The sequence below is a fragment of the Arabidopsis lyrata genome (assembly GCF_000004255.2).
Source record: "Arabidopsis lyrata subsp. lyrata unplaced genomic scaffold ARALYscaffold_7, whole genome shotgun sequence".
Lineage (NCBI taxonomy): Eukaryota > Viridiplantae > Streptophyta > Magnoliopsida > Brassicales > Brassicaceae > Arabidopsis > Arabidopsis lyrata.
In genome coordinates, this window is record NW_003302549.1 from 11,519,111 (window position 1) to 11,535,529 (window position 16,419).

The 16,419-nt window shown below is 38.4% G+C and overlaps 4 protein-coding genes across 4 annotated transcripts; 2 read left to right on the forward strand and 2 right to left on the reverse strand.

The window, feature by feature from the left end:
- Nucleotides 1-41: 41 nt before the first annotated feature.
- LOC9304142 lies at nt 42-2,152 on the forward strand. The gene is made up of 10 exons (XM_021018905.1): nt 42-278; nt 438-497; nt 582-621; nt 712-890; nt 985-1,023; nt 1,121-1,216; nt 1,365-1,425; nt 1,507-1,634; nt 1,730-1,821; nt 1,920-2,152. Exons 1-10 carry the CDS (start codon nt 231-233, stop codon nt 2,032-2,034), a joined length of 858 nt encoding a protein of 285 aa, XP_020874564.1. The 5' UTR covers nt 42-230; the 3' UTR covers nt 2,035-2,152.
- Nucleotides 2,153-3,137: 985 nt separating this feature from the next.
- On the reverse strand, nt 3,138-9,149 carry LOC9304143 (E3 ubiquitin ligase PARAQUAT TOLERANCE 3). Its single transcript, XM_002870060.2, has 16 exons — nt 8,758-9,149; nt 8,428-8,603; nt 7,945-8,041; nt 7,741-7,813; nt 7,487-7,653; nt 7,315-7,391; nt 7,096-7,152; nt 6,809-6,965; nt 6,558-6,709; nt 6,304-6,468; nt 5,923-6,228; nt 5,726-5,764; nt 5,326-5,617; nt 5,090-5,209; nt 4,921-5,002; nt 3,138-4,015 (listed from the first exon to the last, which is right to left on the reverse strand). Exons 2-16 carry the CDS (start codon nt 8,591-8,593, stop codon nt 3,443-3,445), a joined length of 2,523 nt encoding a protein of 840 aa, XP_002870106.1. The 5' UTR covers nt 8,594-8,603; nt 8,758-9,149; the 3' UTR covers nt 3,138-3,442.
- Nucleotides 9,150-9,274: 125 nt separating this feature from the next.
- LOC9306178 (60S ribosomal protein L15-1) lies at nt 9,275-10,865 on the forward strand. Its single transcript, XM_002868025.2, has 4 exons — nt 9,275-9,372; nt 9,498-9,664; nt 9,982-10,179; nt 10,423-10,865. The coding sequence occupies exons 1-4, from the start codon at nt 9,369-9,371 to the stop codon at nt 10,666-10,668; spliced, it is 615 nt and encodes a 204-aa protein (XP_002868071.1). The 5' UTR covers nt 9,275-9,368; the 3' UTR covers nt 10,669-10,865.
- A 46-nt stretch (nt 10,866-10,911) lies between these two features.
- LOC9304144 (DNA mismatch repair protein MSH4) lies at nt 10,912-16,400 on the reverse strand. Its single transcript, XM_021019674.1, has 24 exons — nt 16,284-16,400; nt 15,909-16,112; nt 15,760-15,795; nt 15,554-15,666; nt 15,415-15,460; nt 15,179-15,225; nt 14,967-15,074; nt 14,765-14,840; nt 14,576-14,648; nt 14,308-14,453; nt 14,113-14,198; nt 13,867-14,006; nt 13,635-13,774; nt 13,492-13,542; nt 13,117-13,180; nt 12,865-13,008; nt 12,651-12,718; nt 12,357-12,415; nt 12,106-12,262; nt 11,814-11,866; nt 11,639-11,737; nt 11,439-11,553; nt 11,242-11,364; nt 10,912-11,160 (listed from the first exon to the last, which is right to left on the reverse strand). The coding sequence occupies exons 1-24, from the start codon at nt 16,347-16,349 to the stop codon at nt 10,996-10,998; spliced, it is 2,379 nt and encodes a 792-aa protein (XP_020875333.1). The 5' UTR covers nt 16,350-16,400; the 3' UTR covers nt 10,912-10,995.
- Nucleotides 16,401-16,419: the final 19 nt, after the last annotated feature.

The following is a 16,419-nucleotide window of genomic DNA, read 5'->3' on the forward strand; positions in this document are numbered from 1 at the left end:
CCACGTTAGCAGATTCCACGTGCAGCTTTGACAGTAGTGATTTAAGCGAATTGAATCTGTGTCGTTTTGTTGGGTTCCCGTCGGTGACATCCACCGCGAACATTTCGACCGGAGTTTTGAGAAAATTGGATCTGCGATCTGATCGTTTCGCATCGTCGACGCGCAACGTTTCGAATCCAATAGGTGTGGAGAGGTTTTGTTGAATTTTGGATTCGGAGGTTATCACCGCCATGGCTGCTCCGTTTTTCTCTACTCCATTTCAGCCTTATGTCTATCAGGTTGTCTTCAATCTTCATTCTCTTCTCGCCTTGTAGATTCGTATTTTTGTCTGTCACTCTCGAGAAGGCTAGTGTTCAAATATACTTCTTCGCGAGTGTTTTTGATCTCTTGAATCTGTCTATAAGAGTATAATCTCAAAAGTGGTTTATGTGATGCAGAGTCAAGAAGATACGATCACACCTTTCCAAATTTTGGGTGGTGAAGCACAGGTTGTTCAGGTAAGTCCACATTAATTTTGTAGTCTGCACATTTTGTGTTCATGTGACATATCCTCAAGATAACCATTTGATTGATTTTGACAGATAATGTTAAAACCACAGGAGAAGGTCATTGCTAAGCCTGGTAATGTCCATATTATGATTGCTCATTAAGTTTTGCAAGTTTTGTTGGGTTGGATTGTATATGTTAACTGATTAGATATGGTTCTTTTAGGTTCAATGTGTTATATGTCTGGGTCCATTCAGATGGATAATAATTATACCCCTGAACAAGAAGTTGGAGTTGTACAATGGATTTTAGGAAAGAGTGTTAGCAGTATTGTTCTTCGCAACAACGGGCAAAACGATGGATTTGTTGGTATCGCTGCACCTTCTTTGGCAAGAATTCTCCCAGTTAGTGATTCTTACTTGCCATGATTTCCTTCCGTGTTATTTAGTATCATGCTTATTTAATATAACTCCTTATCTCGTTCTTATTTTGGTGAAGCTTGATTTGGCAATGTTTGGTGGGGACATCTTATGCCAGGTAAAACTGATGAACTAAAATCGTCAATTTTTAGATGCTTAGCTCTCAGCTTTTTCCTCCCCGTTCAATGATGTGAACTTTTCTTCTTGTTGTGTAGCCAGATGCATTTCTCTGTTCTGTCCATGATGTGAAGGTCGTAAATTCTCTTTACCAGAGACATCGCGCAAGAAACATTGCTCAAGCTGGGGCTGAGGTAAGGAAAACATACATTGCATTGGCTTTTGACACAGTTTATTCAAAACTTATAGTTATACCTTGTCTAGTTACTTCTTGTAGATGCTACTACTGTATGTGAAATTTTTATATATGTCTGGCTTTAACTCAGAGAATTGTTGTTGCAGGGGTTTCTGAGACAAAGGCTATCTGGTCAGGGTCTTGCTTTTATTATCGCTGGTGGCTCTGGTATGCAACTAAGGTTTATCTCAACATGCTGCTCTTAAGTTTAGGGCTTTTAAACTGATCCTACTCCATTTGCTTCACAAGTTGTACAGAAAAACCTGGAGGTGGGAGAAGTTCTCACCACTGACGTTTCTTGCATTGCCGCTCTCACTCCCTCGATCAACTTCCAAATCAAATACAATGCTGCACCTGTAAGACGTGCAGTCTTTGGGGTATGTTACGTTTCTTCCTTATACATTACAAACAAAATGTATCAAGATTGGTCCTTTTGTCAAACTAACAATCCTTCTATATTTTATCAAAAAAGGGTGAGAACTTAGTAACAGCAACTCTAACGGGACCAGGCATCGTGTTCATCCAAAGTTTACCGTTTCATCGACTCTCGCAGCGAATTGCAAGGTAAAGAATCGAAATCTCCCCTTGGGTATAAATAATTTTGGTTTCTTGTATAAGAAGAACAATTCAAAACTAGACTCACCAAGGGTTTTTGCTTGCAGGTCGGTGACGTCCCCAAATATGAGAGAAAATCCAAGATTATTAGTTCAAATAGGATTATTCATATTTCTTGCATACGTTGTAATTGTGTCGTCTTTAATCCTTACTGAAATGTGAAAATAGAGAGGTTTCTTTTGTCCCGTCACCTCAAAACATTCACTCACTTTTGTTTGTTTTATTCTCTTTTGTTATATACAGAGGTTTTACACCAATATCACAACATTAAAATTTTTAAGTAAGATGTTGCATTAAGATGGTTTCATGACAAAAAGGTTCTACAACACTATTTTTCACGGGAACGCTATTTAGTAAAACACAAAAAAATCAATGATTTACACGTATATAAGATCAAGTTTAATCATTGATTTTATATACGTGTATGATTGGGTATAAGAAGTAGAACCGCAACATGATTCCAAAAGTTAAAGTAGTGTTTCTCCATTTTGAAGCTCCAAAACCGAAAACTCATAGGACTTCGGCCACTCTCTCCTTTTCATCATACACTCTAATACTCCCCCGCAAGCTTGAGCGTTGGGACACCAAAGGACCAAAGATCAAGCTTGGAATCCGCAAAGAACTACCTCATTAAAAACCTTAACAAGGAAAACCACATGGGATAAAACCTCGTTAAGGGAAAAAGAGTATAGTCTTTACGGTCCTTGATGTAGCTATGATCTCGGTTTGACATTGAATAGAACCGGCTCCCTTTTCTTCAAGTCTTGAACCGCAACTTTCATTTCCTTAGCCCTCCTTTGCTTGATCTCTCATCTTATGGCTTTCTTCATCTAATCTAGCGCTCCTTTTGATTAAAATTGATCTTACATACGTGTAAATCATTGATTTTTTTGTGTTTTACTAAATAGCGTTCCCGTGAAAAATAGTGTTGTAGAACCTTTTTGTCATGAAACCATCTTAATTTAAACTTTTGCCAATCAATATAGTCTGCATGAAAAAGCTCATTCGACAATTAGTTTATTCAACTTTCTGAAGATGAAGAGGTAGCAAGAGTTTTAAGTACTCACGAAGTTTCAAACATCTTACATGAAAATAAATAAATGCACCAATTTAACATGTGCAATTGTATGCATATAAACAAAATTTCAATTTTAAAATCATATAATAATCATTATGATACCAATATTTAGACTAATTCATACTCCAGTTCTACAAATATTTTAACATATAGTAACTTCATATAATTTAAAATCAAATATCACAAATTATTTCAAAAACAATGATCCGGCTAGTATTTGATTAAATAAGAAGTCATACAAAAGAGCAACATTAATCGTTCTAAAATAAAACAGAAGATAGAGAAATAAAATCCATTTATATAACAAAAACATTCGATTACATATGACTTTTTTCTTAAACTCAACACAACAAAGCAGATTACTTAAACATCTTCCATCTCTGAGACAGAGGGCATTCTCGTCATAGAATCAGGCCATGGCTTCGTCTCCGTGAAGATAATGAAGGGCGTTTCAGTCATTTGCGCACACATTTGAATCTTTATTTGTTCGAATCAAGCTCGCGCTCTTTCTCCTTTTGATCGCTTGGAATGGCGGGAATGCTCATCACCGGCTTCGGAAGGTGCCACCGAAGGAGATCGCTTGTACCTTGATGGCTTCCTCTTGAAATGTCTGTCTTCATCATCACTTGAATCGTATTCGACCATCTCTCTTTCTCTTCGACTATGACGACGACCCGATGAAACGGCGGCTAGCGAGCTCTCTGGAGGCGCTGGAGAAGCCTTTGATGTCTTTCGTTGTTTGCCAGAAGATTCCTCCTCTCGAAAGCTTATCCGAGTGAATACGTTGGACTTATGGTTATCATCGATCTCTGCGGTTGGTTCCGATGATGGCTTTTCGGATCTCTTACGGTGCTTGCGATCTGTATCTCTGTGACGGTCACGGCGGCGGTCGTGTTCGGAATCGAGGTCTTGGTGATGGTCATTGTGACGATCACTCTCAGATTTCCTGCTGGATAATCGTGAGGGAGATTTGACCCTCCGATATGACTGACGCTCTGGTGATAATCTCTCCGATCGCCTGCGACGGTCATAATCCGACGAAATAGGTGGTGGAGGTCCTTGTCTCTGTTTATTCAAGAACAAGGCCATTATTGGTAAAATAATAGAAAGGAAATTTGAGTCATGAGCCCAATAAAAGATACATTGGGCCCAACCCAATTTTTATACTTAATTCTAATTAGCTTATTTAATTAAATACAAAAAAAAAGAGTCAGCAAACAGTAAAATAAATATCAAATATGTTTATTTAAAATATAATTTAAAACGTGTTTTTAAAAATGTAATTTAAAATATGTCCCGATTTAATATGATTTTGATATCAGTATTTAACTTTTTACTTTAAAAATAAATAGATCAAATATCTATCACAAAAATTTAATACTGTCAAAAAGTTTCTAACATAAAATAAGAAAAATAATATTTTATAAGCTCGGCAAAAATGCCAAACTAATAATACATTGGACTGTTTTGGACCACGTCTCATGTAAGCCCAACGTTGAACAAAACTATATGAAGCATATTAACCCGTTCGATAACTATCCTGAAATTAAAATACACTTCCTACTGCTCTCTCTACTTAACCCCTTTTTTCCTCCTACGAAAATTTCTATATCGACGAGGCCAAAAATTATGGGATAGTTTTTACTTGTGGAAATAACTTTCAATTCATTTATGCATTCTATAGCAAGTCAACACATTTTATGGCATTAATTCAATTTCTCCACTACCTCATCCTAATCATAAATGTCTCCTCTGTGAGTTTTACCCCTAAACCAAATTAAGCATAAAGCAGACGCCTATTTAGCAATTGTGGAATCAACCCTTTTTTTTTTTTTTTTTAACGTAAAAAGATATGCAGAGAGCGAGAAATATAGAAATAAAAAGAGAGAAAGAGGGTGTTGAGAAAACGTCATCTCTTGCAAGCCGAGAGAGAGAGCGAGAGAGAACTGAGACAACAAAATGATACATACAGATTTTGGCTTCATGGGTGAGGAAGATGCTGCCGAGTTGTTCATTATTCTGCTCTTTTCACCGTCCCTGACGACATTCCCTCTGTACCACACAATAAACAAACAACTAGTTAACATGCTGTATACATATATAAGCCTGAAATTAGTGAATGCACAGACAGTGCTTTACCCTTCTGACCGTCTCTCGTTGTCACGCTTTCTTTTCATCTCAGTTTTCTTGGCTTCAAATTCTTCTCTCCCCATTATAGGATGCTGGAGATTCATACGATTCCCCATCTCCGCAAGGTCCCTGCTCAAGTCACATGTCCTATTTCATTATCTATATAACTTACTAATAGATATTATGAAAATACAACATCACAAACTATTTATGAACTGAGAGAGCAAGTCTCAGCTTCTCAGTACCTATAAGGTGGTCGTATATTCGGGAACCCGAAGCCCTGTGCAGCAAAAGGATCTGGATGCATCACACCGCCAAACGACATGTCCATGGGGCCTATTCCATAGCCAACAAAAGGAGGCATCGCACCAGGAAAAGGGCCTGGAAACCCATTGAAACCATGATGAAAGCCATTGAACCCAGATTGAACGCCATTGAACCCATGTTGGACGCCGTTGAAGCCGGGTTGCAAACCATTGAAGTACTGATTACCGGGACCTGGACCCATGGGCATCATATAGTCAGGGCCTGCTAGATCTGACAAAGGACCACGAAGACAAACAATCCGTTAAGCCTCTCTATACAGTTAACATAGACTGGGAAGAAAGAGCATGAGTAGTCCACAGCAAAATAATAAAAAGCTACCGGTTCCAGTCATCCGAGGTTTCTTCTTCTTCCTTTTTCCTGGTGAAGAGCAAAAGTATGCATTATTACTTTACTGATGATACTAATCGCCAAACATCAATGTACATTGTATAATGTGCAAAAGGTGATGCTTTCTCTTCTTTATATGTGATAAATGCAAAAGTTTCTCATGCTAATAGGAAATAGCCAGTGATTACCTTGCTCCCCAGAAGCAACCTGCTGCGGCATTTCTTCCTTGGGGGCCTGCGCATTCAGTTGTGAAACTGCTGCTTCCTTGCCATTTGAGGATCCTTGAATGTTTTCAGATGCATCAACTGGCTTTTCAACTTTAACTATTTCTGCAGACGCCCGAGGAGTACTTGTGATCTCCAGTATTTCTATTGACGGCTTTAGAGTTGAAATCTCATTGTTGTTACTAGGAGCTGGTTTCTTTTCGCTTCCAGATGCAGCAGACGTAGTAGGAGATAAAACCTTAGGAAGTGGACACCGTGCAGACTCCATATCTAGATTAATACTCATTAGTTTACCAATGATGGTAAAAACAAATATAAAAGACTGCGAATGAGAAAATGAAATACCTTGGACTTGACACATGCTGCCAGCGTTCTCAGCACTACTGTTACCAGACTCCAAGATACGGTTTATAGTATCCCTTAGGGTCTTGTTTGGTAGCAGATCATCAGCTAGGACATCAGTTGCTGTACAAGCACACATTGACTTGGCAATGATGTGATCTCTAATACCTGAATTGTAGATAATGATTACAGAAAAAAGGCGTTAGTGGAACAGCAAAAGGAATCAGATGCATTGGCAATTTGACAAGAGAACTTACACTTGTCACAGTAGCTCTTGAGACAGCATTTGCTTGCCAGTGCAGCATCTCTCATCACTTCTTTGCACAATGGGCATTTTAATTCAGGAGGAAATTCCCCGACTGATCGTGTTGTTGATGTCAATCCCTCCATTTCCTTCTCAAACGCATCCCTAAATTTGTCAAATTGACATAAGTGATCAACATCATGACTAATTTATGTGAAAAAGTACTAACAAACAACTCGCCATGTTAATTTAGTGACAACATACTCATTTGGTTTTAAAACTGCTACTGCGCCACTTGGCAAGGAGTAAGAGCCATTTGGGGTCGCCATCAGCATTGACTTGGGGATACCAGTAGGTGGTTTAACTCTCTTAACATCAAAATTAGGATTACCGTTTGTGGAGCAGTGTTGAATAAAATGTCCTGAGGCAGAAAAAAGATGCACAGAAAGAGATGCTCAGAACACAGTTTTTTCTCGGTAATAACCGTACACACTCGAGACGATATTAAACCAAATTATAAAATATATAAAGATTCTCTAAGTCTGTCATACCAGAAACATTGCACCGATGGCAAACATAGCCTGGTGGCGGCGTTTTCCTTTCCATTCCTACGCAAACAAATACAATCAGTCTCTGTAAATTCAATGAAAGAGCGAACAAAATATTTGGATAATAATTGACAGAACATCCCAGTCTCGGAACAAAATATCTGAGGGGATTGAAGCATATTTGAAGCATATAAGTTAAATCATATACAGAAATATAATTACCAAAACCGCGGCCACCCATCCTTCCAGCCATACCCCTCCCATAACCTCTGCCCGGGCCAAAACCATCCGCACCTTGTCTGTAACATGAAAGAAAAATAAGAATGTTATGCAAAATGTATGTCAAGATCTTATTCCGCATGCTCATGTCCATCAGTTCAAGAAGACTACTTACTGCTGCCAGTCTAGTGCTGGGGTGTCAATTAATGCCTTTATTTTGGTTTCTTCATCTACTTTATCATCGGCTGGTGCAGGATCATGACATAGGTTATTAGAATGGACTGCTGGGGCATCAGGAATTGAATACAAATCATTCCCAAACTCATCCCATTCGTCTTCAACCTATAACGTAGATTAAGGTGTCAATTAATATCTGTGTAGAAGAATTCGGCCAATAGAAACTGAGGAAATTTGCCATAATCAACTCACAGCAGATGCATCAGCAGTAATAACATTGTTCAGGTCAGCTTGAACGTTTTCCACTTTATCCTCAACTCTCGGCCTGCAAAATGTAGTTATTTACATCATTACACATGAGGGTCCGGTCTAACTTAACAAAACTCGTAATGAAATGCCCAGCTTAGAGTGAAAGAACACAAAGATCGAACAAAGCAGTTAGATCTCAGAAATTACTCTGGTATGGTAATAATTCTGATGCGAGGGCGTCCAGGAACCCGGCGAATTAGAACAGAAGTATTTTTTGGTATTAACATTGCTTCATCCAGATATTCTGAAATTGCAAAAGAAGAAAAATATATGAAGGCCACATATTGCTACTATATATCAACAGAGAATTGTAGTGAAGTGTTTCAACGTAACTCTTTCTAATAATTAACAACCACAAACCAATCAAGAACACTCTAATCTCAGAAGTAATAACATTTAACGCATAAGATTATACAGTACATTTTCAAATCCATTTTACTGAAGCAGTTAGATACTAAACAATCCATGGCCAGATTAACATTACTAAATGTGATTACTTCGATAAGTGAATAAAGAAGACAGCCACATGAATATTGATCACAATCAGACCAGAATCCAACCCTAGTTAACAACACAAACACAAGGAACAATATCTTCTAGGTGAATAGCATAAGAAGGAGGAAGACAAACCTTCATTAGTTTGGGCATTAGAGATGACAATGTCAAGGTCTTTACCACTTCCCAAATGCTTAGTTTCGTAAATTTTTTCTTTGAGAAAACCAACTGTTATAAAAGGACCATCCATGGAGATGGAATCATAATCCCTCGCACTCTTAAACTTGTAATAAATTGCCATTCGATTTAATCTGATAATGAATAAAAATACAATATATGTATTACTAATTTAATAAAACACACAATAATCTACTCTTTTGAAAAACCTTAATCCAGGCCAAAAAAATCGAGGCCAGAAATTTGATTTCCAAAAAAACAAAAAGTAACTACAATTTGATTCTTTACTTCTCTGATTGGACTTCAACAGATTCGACAGACGAAACCTCTCACGCGCTTCAAGACGACATCAGATCAACGAGAAAGCTCAGGAACGAGAACGTCCGTGTTGAATTGAATCCAATAGATCGCAGGGACAATGCTCAGATGTCTCCAAATCTCTGATAGGATCTTCACGTGAACCGCGACAAGCAAATTGAATTCACTAGCTTCAATTCAGAAGATCCTGAAACTCTCCAAGCACCGAATCGAGGATATAGAATCGAAAACCACTGTATCCCTAATGATTCACGGTGAAATTGCAGACGATCTCGAGAGAAAATTAGAGAATCTTCGTATATCAAGGAGAAACCGATGGGTATCGCACGAACACGAACTCTAGGGTTTGGACAGAGAACTGTCGTATCCAAAAGACTCTTCCCCTAATTCCTCTCTTAAAGAATAAGAGCCTAAACGTAAAGTTCTTATGGGCCCTACAGTAGTTCATTTAGGCCCAATAAGTAAAAAGGCCCAATAAGGTTTTTCTCAATCTGATGGAAACCCTAGCTCCCATGGAGACATCTATTTAAAGCAGAAACCTAATTGGAAGAAAGAAGTGACTGCGACGCCGGAAAAACGCAATGGGTATGTTTCTCATTATTCTCTCTCGCTTTGATGTTGTTTCTGTATTATTCATTTGATTTTGGGTATACATATGTTTGAGTAAGAAGTGTGAATTAAGAAGGACGAAATGTGATTTTTGATGATAGGTGCGTACAAGTACGTGTCGGAGCTATGGAGGAAGAAGCAATCGGATGTGATGAGGTTTCTGCAGAGGGTTAGGTGTTGGGAGTATCGCCAGCAGCCTTCCATTGTTCGTCTTGTTCGTCCCACTCGTCCCGACAAAGCTCGTCGTCTCGGCTACAAGGCCAAGCAGGTCTTTTTCTTCTTCTTCTCATCATTTTGTTTATCATACTAATAGTTTTAGGTAATGTTGAATCTAGCCTTATCGATTACATTGCTGGTTAAGCGGTGTCTTGATGCGTAGTCATTTATGTCTGCGCTTTATGATAGAATACTTCCTGAACCCAGCTAGAACGATTCATTCTTCTGACTGAACAGCTCTTTATCTTTTGTGGACTCTGTTCCTGTCTAAGATTGATACATTTTTTAAGCCTTTGATCATAAAATGTACTATGTTTGATTAGTTATTCACTGTCTTTATTGCTTACTTCTCTTGGTTCTCTGTATTAGGGATTTGTTGTTTACCGTGTTCGTGTCAGACGTGGTGGTCGCAAGAGGCCTGTTCCCAAGGGTATTGTGTATGGTAAACCCACCAACCAGGGAGTGACACAGCTCAAATTCCAGCGTAGTAAGAGATCTGTTGCTGAGGAACGTGCTGGTCGCAAATTGGGTGGCCTTAGGGTCGTTAACTCTTACTGGCTCAATGAGGTATGCATCACACCCTTGGTCGTTATTGTAGTTACTATCCATAGTAGAATTCTAGGTGTCAAATGAACTTGACTCATGTACATTCAGACGTTGGCATGATATAGAAACCTGTATATCTAAATCATCCTATAAATGTGTAATGAAATGGCATGTGTATATTGACCTGTATATCTAAATCATCCTATAATTGTGTAATTGAATGGATTCGGATGATTAACTGTTTGTGCTTTCTCTGTTTCTTAGGACTCTACCTACAAGTACTACGAGATTATTCTAGTAGACCCCGCACACAATGCTGTCCGAAATGATCCAAGGATCAACTGGATCTGCAACCCGGTGCACAAGCACAGAGAACTCAGAGGGCTCACCTCCGAAGGAAAGAAGAATCGTGGTCTTCGTGGAAAGGGTCACAACAACCACAAGAACAGGCCTTCCCGCAGGGCTACCTGGAAGAAGAACAACAGTCTCTCTCTCCGTCGTTACCGGTGATCAGTTTTATGTTTTGTTTTTCTCGAAGTGGTATATCTTCTGTGTGGATTTGTGTTTCGGAATTCTGGAATTACATTGGGATGGAAGACTTTCATATTCTAGAGTTTGTTTCAAGTTTTGAGTTCTTAAAAACTTTGATTCTGACCATAAGGCAAAGTTTATTAGTTAATTTTGATGATGATTTTGTTTTTACTTAATATCAAGAGTGTAGATTTGCTCCTACCTATTACTTATGAATGCCAATAAACTGAAATGTGAAACCTTTTAAAAAATTAACTATGATATTGTAATCAATCAAGAACGTGAATGTATCCAAGATGTTTCTATTTAGAGCCTTTCTTCAATGAAGCTGTCCTTCAGATTTTGGAGAGCTTGACGGATTGAGTCTTCTGTCTGTCTAGAGTATTTCAAGCATATCAACCTTTGAGCGACTCGGTAGATCCTATGTATTTCGTGGTGCTTACCACAATTTAGCTCTATTCTTTTATTTTCCTGCCCAACATTCATCATGAACATGAGAACAAAAGTCTTAATAATAGTTTTTATGCTAGCCTATTAAGTTTTGGGTAATACCTTGTCTGTGATCCATGTGGTTATGGTCCTAGCTGTATCAATCACTGTAGTAGGCAGACCAGCCACTTCGGCTAATAGAAGGCCATAGTGTGGAACATGTAATGTTCCATCTCGCAGTTGAAACTGATCAGAGAAATGTAACATTTAGCAGCAATATTTAAAATCTTGAATTCATACGAGAGGAAGGCAGATAGAACCTTGAAGTCTAAGCGGTTGTCTCTGATGTCTACATAAAAGTGAAGAACCTTGACATTTGGGTAGATGGTTGCTAACTCTGCGAGACTGTCCATATGGGTTGCAAATACTGTATACCTGAAAGTTTAAAGCCACAAAACCACATTTGCATTTACTTATTAAGTACCCTTCGACAGTGGGAAAAACTCAGTGAAATGCTTACGCTTTGAGTGATAAGAGATACTCGCAGCAGCTCCATGCCATTGCTAACCCGTCTGAGGAAGAAGTCGCCCTCCCGAGTTCATCCATGACTATCAAACTCCTACAGTTTGAGGAGCTTATAAGGTATGAAACTGAGGGGGAGGTTTGTTTGTATCAACTGCTTTCACAAAGCCTACCTGTTGGTGACATTCTGCATTATGAAAGCGGTCTCTCTCATCTCCGTCATAAACTGTGACAGTGAAAAGTAAGGAATGAGAATTGTAATATCAATTTTCCTCATGTAAAATTTTTTGTGGTAATAGTGGGCGAGTCTCCTTTCGAAGTAAAGGCCTTCGCATTCCTAATTTGCTCTCCTTGTGATCATAACTGTTGGGATTCATCAACAAGCCAAATCCTTGGAAATGATCATATTGATAATGCTCATCTACCAATATTGGAGAATATCTGAGCGAGAATTTAAAGGTTTACCGTGCTTGAATTTGACTCAAGGTTATCCATGGTCCCCATTCTTGTAAATATGCGGTCAACCACCCTTATAGTTGCAAAGCGAGCTGGAACATAGCAGCCAATCTGAGCAAGAATGACTACTAGACACACCTGTTGGAGATATGTGCTCTTTCCGCTCCTTGAGATGTGGGGTACAAATTCAAACATGAGTCGATGAGGATTTTCTGGAAAATTGATCAGCAGTAGAGGAAGTAATGCAAGAGTTCCCTTACATGTTTGGACCCATAACTACCAACATGTTGGTTGCTTCTGACATGAAGATACTATTAGACTGCAAAAGAGAAAATTTGTGAGTTAAACAAGCGTGCACAGGGCTTATAATGAAAACAAAGGACACAAGAAAGTTGGTGAAGAGAGCATAAACTGCAGAATACACAAATATGAACTTCTTCAAATTCTTGGAGCTAATGTTAGAGAGAATTAGAATATCAGATACTTTTCTTCAAGCTTTTCCAACAAGATGATGTCTCAGAATAGTATCATGAGAAATAGCACTCAGAACTTACAACAAAGTCGTTGTGTATGCTTTCTAGGAGGGGATGCCTTCCAGCGTCAATTGCCAGTGGGCCACTATCTGCCAAACAATATATAGACAAGTAAATTCCACAAAAAACGTTGATCAATCATTTCACTTAATTGTTCAAGAATTCTTTAGAGCTAAGGAATATGAAAGGTTACGATGGTAGGTGTTTGAGGAATGATAGTGAGAGAGTCAGCTACCTGTTAGTTCTGGTCTAGAGTATCGATCCACTGGCTTTGTGGATATTGTATGAGCAAATGAATTAACAATCATATCTAGGAGACATAAGACTTCTGCTAGGAGTGTGAGGGCAGAAATATCTTCCCTTATAGCATCCATTAGTGCTGCATACATACGAAAAACATTTCGCGTAATAGGAATAAACAAAACGAGCATGGATTATAATGAATTGTGTTATTATATATAGTGTAGAGCAATGTGAAATTATCAACCTTCCAAGCATGTTTCCGTTCGAATGAAACACTCTCCAGCAGCAGACTTATTCCTGACATTCAACTGCACAGCAGATCAAGGTACATTGTGTCTAGGTTCCTGAAATCATGAATATAGCTCCTACTAGTGCTAGATTTGAGGACTCATTCTTCTCAAATCAAAAAGATCCAAGGTGTTTCAAGTCCTTGCTGGATTAAAACCTTGGTAAGGAAATTTTGTTCATTTAAAATTATTTGTAGCAAACATCAAACTTTGTATAGATAGCTGTAACGTAATCCTGAACTATATCACTTCATGAACTGATAAAAATGATTAAGCACCAAGAGAATCACACAAGGAAACGAAGCATCTGAAATTGTTATAGTTCAACTTACAGAAGCTAGTTCCAGACTAGAACAATGAATGTTTTTCCCATGTTTTACAACCTGAATTACATGCCACGTACAAGAAAAATAAAATCAGGAAAACCATATATATAGAGAGAACATTAAGTTTCAAATGGAAGTACGTTTTTTACCTGAGTGAATTTGTTTGGAAGTTTTCCCTGAACTTCCTTCTGAGGAATTCTGAAAAAGAAGCCCTGCCTGTTGTTGAAAGGGAGTTTCAGATTTGGCAAGTTGAATTCCTCACGATACTTACTCGCCAGATTATGTATTGCTGTCAGTGTTTTCAAGATTTCAGATTAGCAAACCAGATTTGTAAAAGGGAAAAGCAGTGATAATACAAAATGAAGCATATTCTTGGTTCACCTTCACTAGTATCACAGAAGGTTCTTCTTGCAATATCCAAAAATCCATCAATTCCAGCTTTTAAAGCAAAACACTGCTGTGTGCGGGCAACAAACGGAACCCGTGCATGGAGGACATCATCATCAATAACTTCCCCGATTCTGAAACAAAAAGAGTCTAGTTACTGTAAAACTAGTTACTAGAAACCTTATAGGATAAACGAAGTTCATAGTTGCTATCTACTAGCCAGACCCACTAATGGCGTACTTTTTTCTGATAGAAGCATATCTATCATTTTCACACACAGACTTGTAAACATTGGCAAGGAGAAAACACTTTGCGTCCTTCAGAACCTGCAATTTTTTACATAGGATAGGGCGCAACTAAGGTTAGAGGTAAGGTCATAGACATAATTGCTACATAAACCAAAAAAACTAATCACAAAATGAGAAAGAAAAACACCTTTGCAAGTAGAGGCAAAGCATCCAATGCAGTCTTAAGTAAGATAATGCTTGAAATCATGTTTTGGCTCCTTCTGGTATTTTCAAAACCTATGACCGCTTCTGTGACTTTCTTTGGCTTGAAGCAGAAATGACAAAGAACTCGATCTGATAGTTGTGAATGATTGTCAGGAATCTCTTGAGATGATGTGATTAAGAGAACCAAGCTCAATATATTGGATGCAACGAGAAAAATTCCAGATCTTCCCACTTTTCTCTTGATTACTTACCAGTCTCTTGTGGAAATTTACGTAAAACCTGTGAAAGCCCAAAGAATAGTTGTTCATTGCTCATCAACTCATCCTGAAATTACAATAAGGGGAAACTATGATTAATGCATCATCATACATGGAAAAATTCCGGTAGCTACACAATGGATCAAGCTCTGTATATAACACTCTAATCTTAACTATACTAACCAGGCAGTCCAGGCGAGTGTTAATGGTTTCAATATCTTTCAGAGGCTGCAACAAATTTGCACGAAGAAGCCTAGTCCTGACCAACATATCATGCATGAAATAAAATGACTAGTGAGTTAAAGAAACAACGAAATATGCTGACCTACAGAGCCAAGATGTCTTCAATAGTGAATTCAACTAAGAAATATGCGTTTCTAGATACCCGCCAACTGTTTTTGTTGTCTTGAACATCTGGAACAAACTCCTCTTTTTGTTGCTAGTGCCCAAAAGTGCGTTGTGGAATGGATCAATGATTTCCAGATTCTCAACACTACCATCAAATCAAGGAAACAATGAAACAACGATTTACAGTTTTGATGCTAGAATTCTATATAATTTAATAGACAAACATGAATAATATCAAGGTAATCGTACCTAGTTGCATCGATATTCATGTGATCAAACGATCCATTAAAAGTTATCTAGACATAGGCATCACAATCCACCAAAAATGCTATTAGTATCCATCAGCAACAAAGGCCAAAGAAGAAACAGATAAATGCCCAAAAACAGAAAGAAACAATGACTCATTTTGCAAGAAATTGTGAAACTACTGCATATAAAACTTTTACAACCAAGTAATTGAGAATTGTACATAACCAAACACATACAGTCAGTGAGTGGTTGGTGACTATCACACCCTTTTCCGCCTCTATCCTGCTCATGAGTCATGACACAACACACCAAAACTCAGTATTCAGAAACACCAAACTGATAATGTAATGAGGCAAAAAGTTCAAGATTAGACACCATTTGATTGTAGCCGCAGCAGCAGCCAATGAGAGATAATGTTGCTTATAGTAAGTGTCTAAACCAAGCGCCAAAGGTTCTTCTGCAGCCAAGTTTTGTATTAGCACAGCACCCTGAAACATATAACCGAAAATGCATATCCATTTAGAAACACATGACTACAAGGATCAATGGATGATTGTACTATAAGAAGTTCCCGTATCAACCTTAGTGTCATCGAAACAACCACGGGCAAACACAACCTGCAAGAAGGGAATTGACAGTAACAGTCAATTAATTCTTCTATAGCTAAAGACATATGCATTCGTATCCCCAATTTGTACAGGAATATAATCCATGGCACAGAAAATTTCACCTTCCTAACGGTGCTATAACATCTATCCACCAGTTCTGATACCCCAACCATGCCATCGGCTGCCAATTTGTTGGGAGGAACAATTATCACAGACGGATCATAGAAACGCAACAGCGTCTTCGTGTTTTGGTATGAGCTACTTGTCTCTATATACTGAGATAGATGCAGTGAAGCCGATCTTAGGTCAAAAGCAGCCATTCCGACCTATCCAGAGAAATCCAAAATCGAATCCAACATCACCATAGATATATCATGCGAACAACAAGAACATCGATCCCAGAAATCGCCGTTGCATAATCAAGACCCAAAGAGAACACAAATGACAAATCAGATCATAATCCTGCCAAATCCGAGCAACGGAGAAGCTGTACGTACCTCTTTGGCTCTGTTCTCAATTAGGCCGGCGACGAAACTCGATCTCTCTCCCCCGTCGTCTTCCATTTTCGCTCCACAGATCAGAATTTGAAAATTGAGCGAAAGGTACAGAGTTCCGAAAATGAAGGCAAAAGCG

Coding starts and splice junctions, on each gene's coding strand:
- LOC9304144 (XM_021019674.1), bottom strand. CDS start 16,349: ATGGAAGACGACGGGGGAGAGAGATCGAGTTTCGTCGCCGGCCTAATT. Junction 15,461..15,553: donor GCTGCGGCTACAATCAAATG/GTGTCTAATCTT, acceptor ACTCATGAGCAG/GATAGAGGCGGAAAAGGGTG. Junction 11,365..11,438: donor ACAACCGCTTAGACTTCAAG/GTTCTATCTGCC, acceptor TTCTCTGATCAG/TTTCAACTGCGAGATGGAAC.
- LOC9304143 (XM_002870060.2), bottom strand. CDS start 8,593: ATGGCAATTTATTACAAGTTTAAGAGTGCGAGGGATTATGATTCCATC. Junction 8,042..8,427: donor TAATGCCCAAACTAATGAAG/GTTTGTCTTCCT, acceptor TTGCAATTTCAG/AATATCTGGATGAAGCAATG. Junction 7,654..7,740: donor TTACTGCTGATGCATCTGCT/GTGAGTTGATTA, acceptor TCTACGTTATAG/GTTGAAGACGAATGGGATGA.
- LOC9304142 (XM_021018905.1), top strand. CDS start 231: ATGGCTGCTCCGTTTTTCTCTACTCCATTTCAGCCTTATGTCTATCAG. Junction 622..711: donor GAAGGTCATTGCTAAGCCTG/GTAATGTCCATA, acceptor TGGTTCTTTTAG/GTTCAATGTGTTATATGTCT. Junction 1,822..1,919: donor CTCTCGCAGCGAATTGCAAG/GTAAAGAATCGA, acceptor TTTTGCTTGCAG/GTCGGTGACGTCCCCAAATA.
- LOC9306178 (XM_002868025.2), top strand. Junction 9,665..9,981: donor TCGGCTACAAGGCCAAGCAG/GTCTTTTTCTTC, acceptor TCTCTGTATTAG/GGATTTGTTGTTTACCGTGT. Junction 10,180..10,422: donor ACTCTTACTGGCTCAATGAG/GTATGCATCACA, acceptor TCTGTTTCTTAG/GACTCTACCTACAAGTACTA.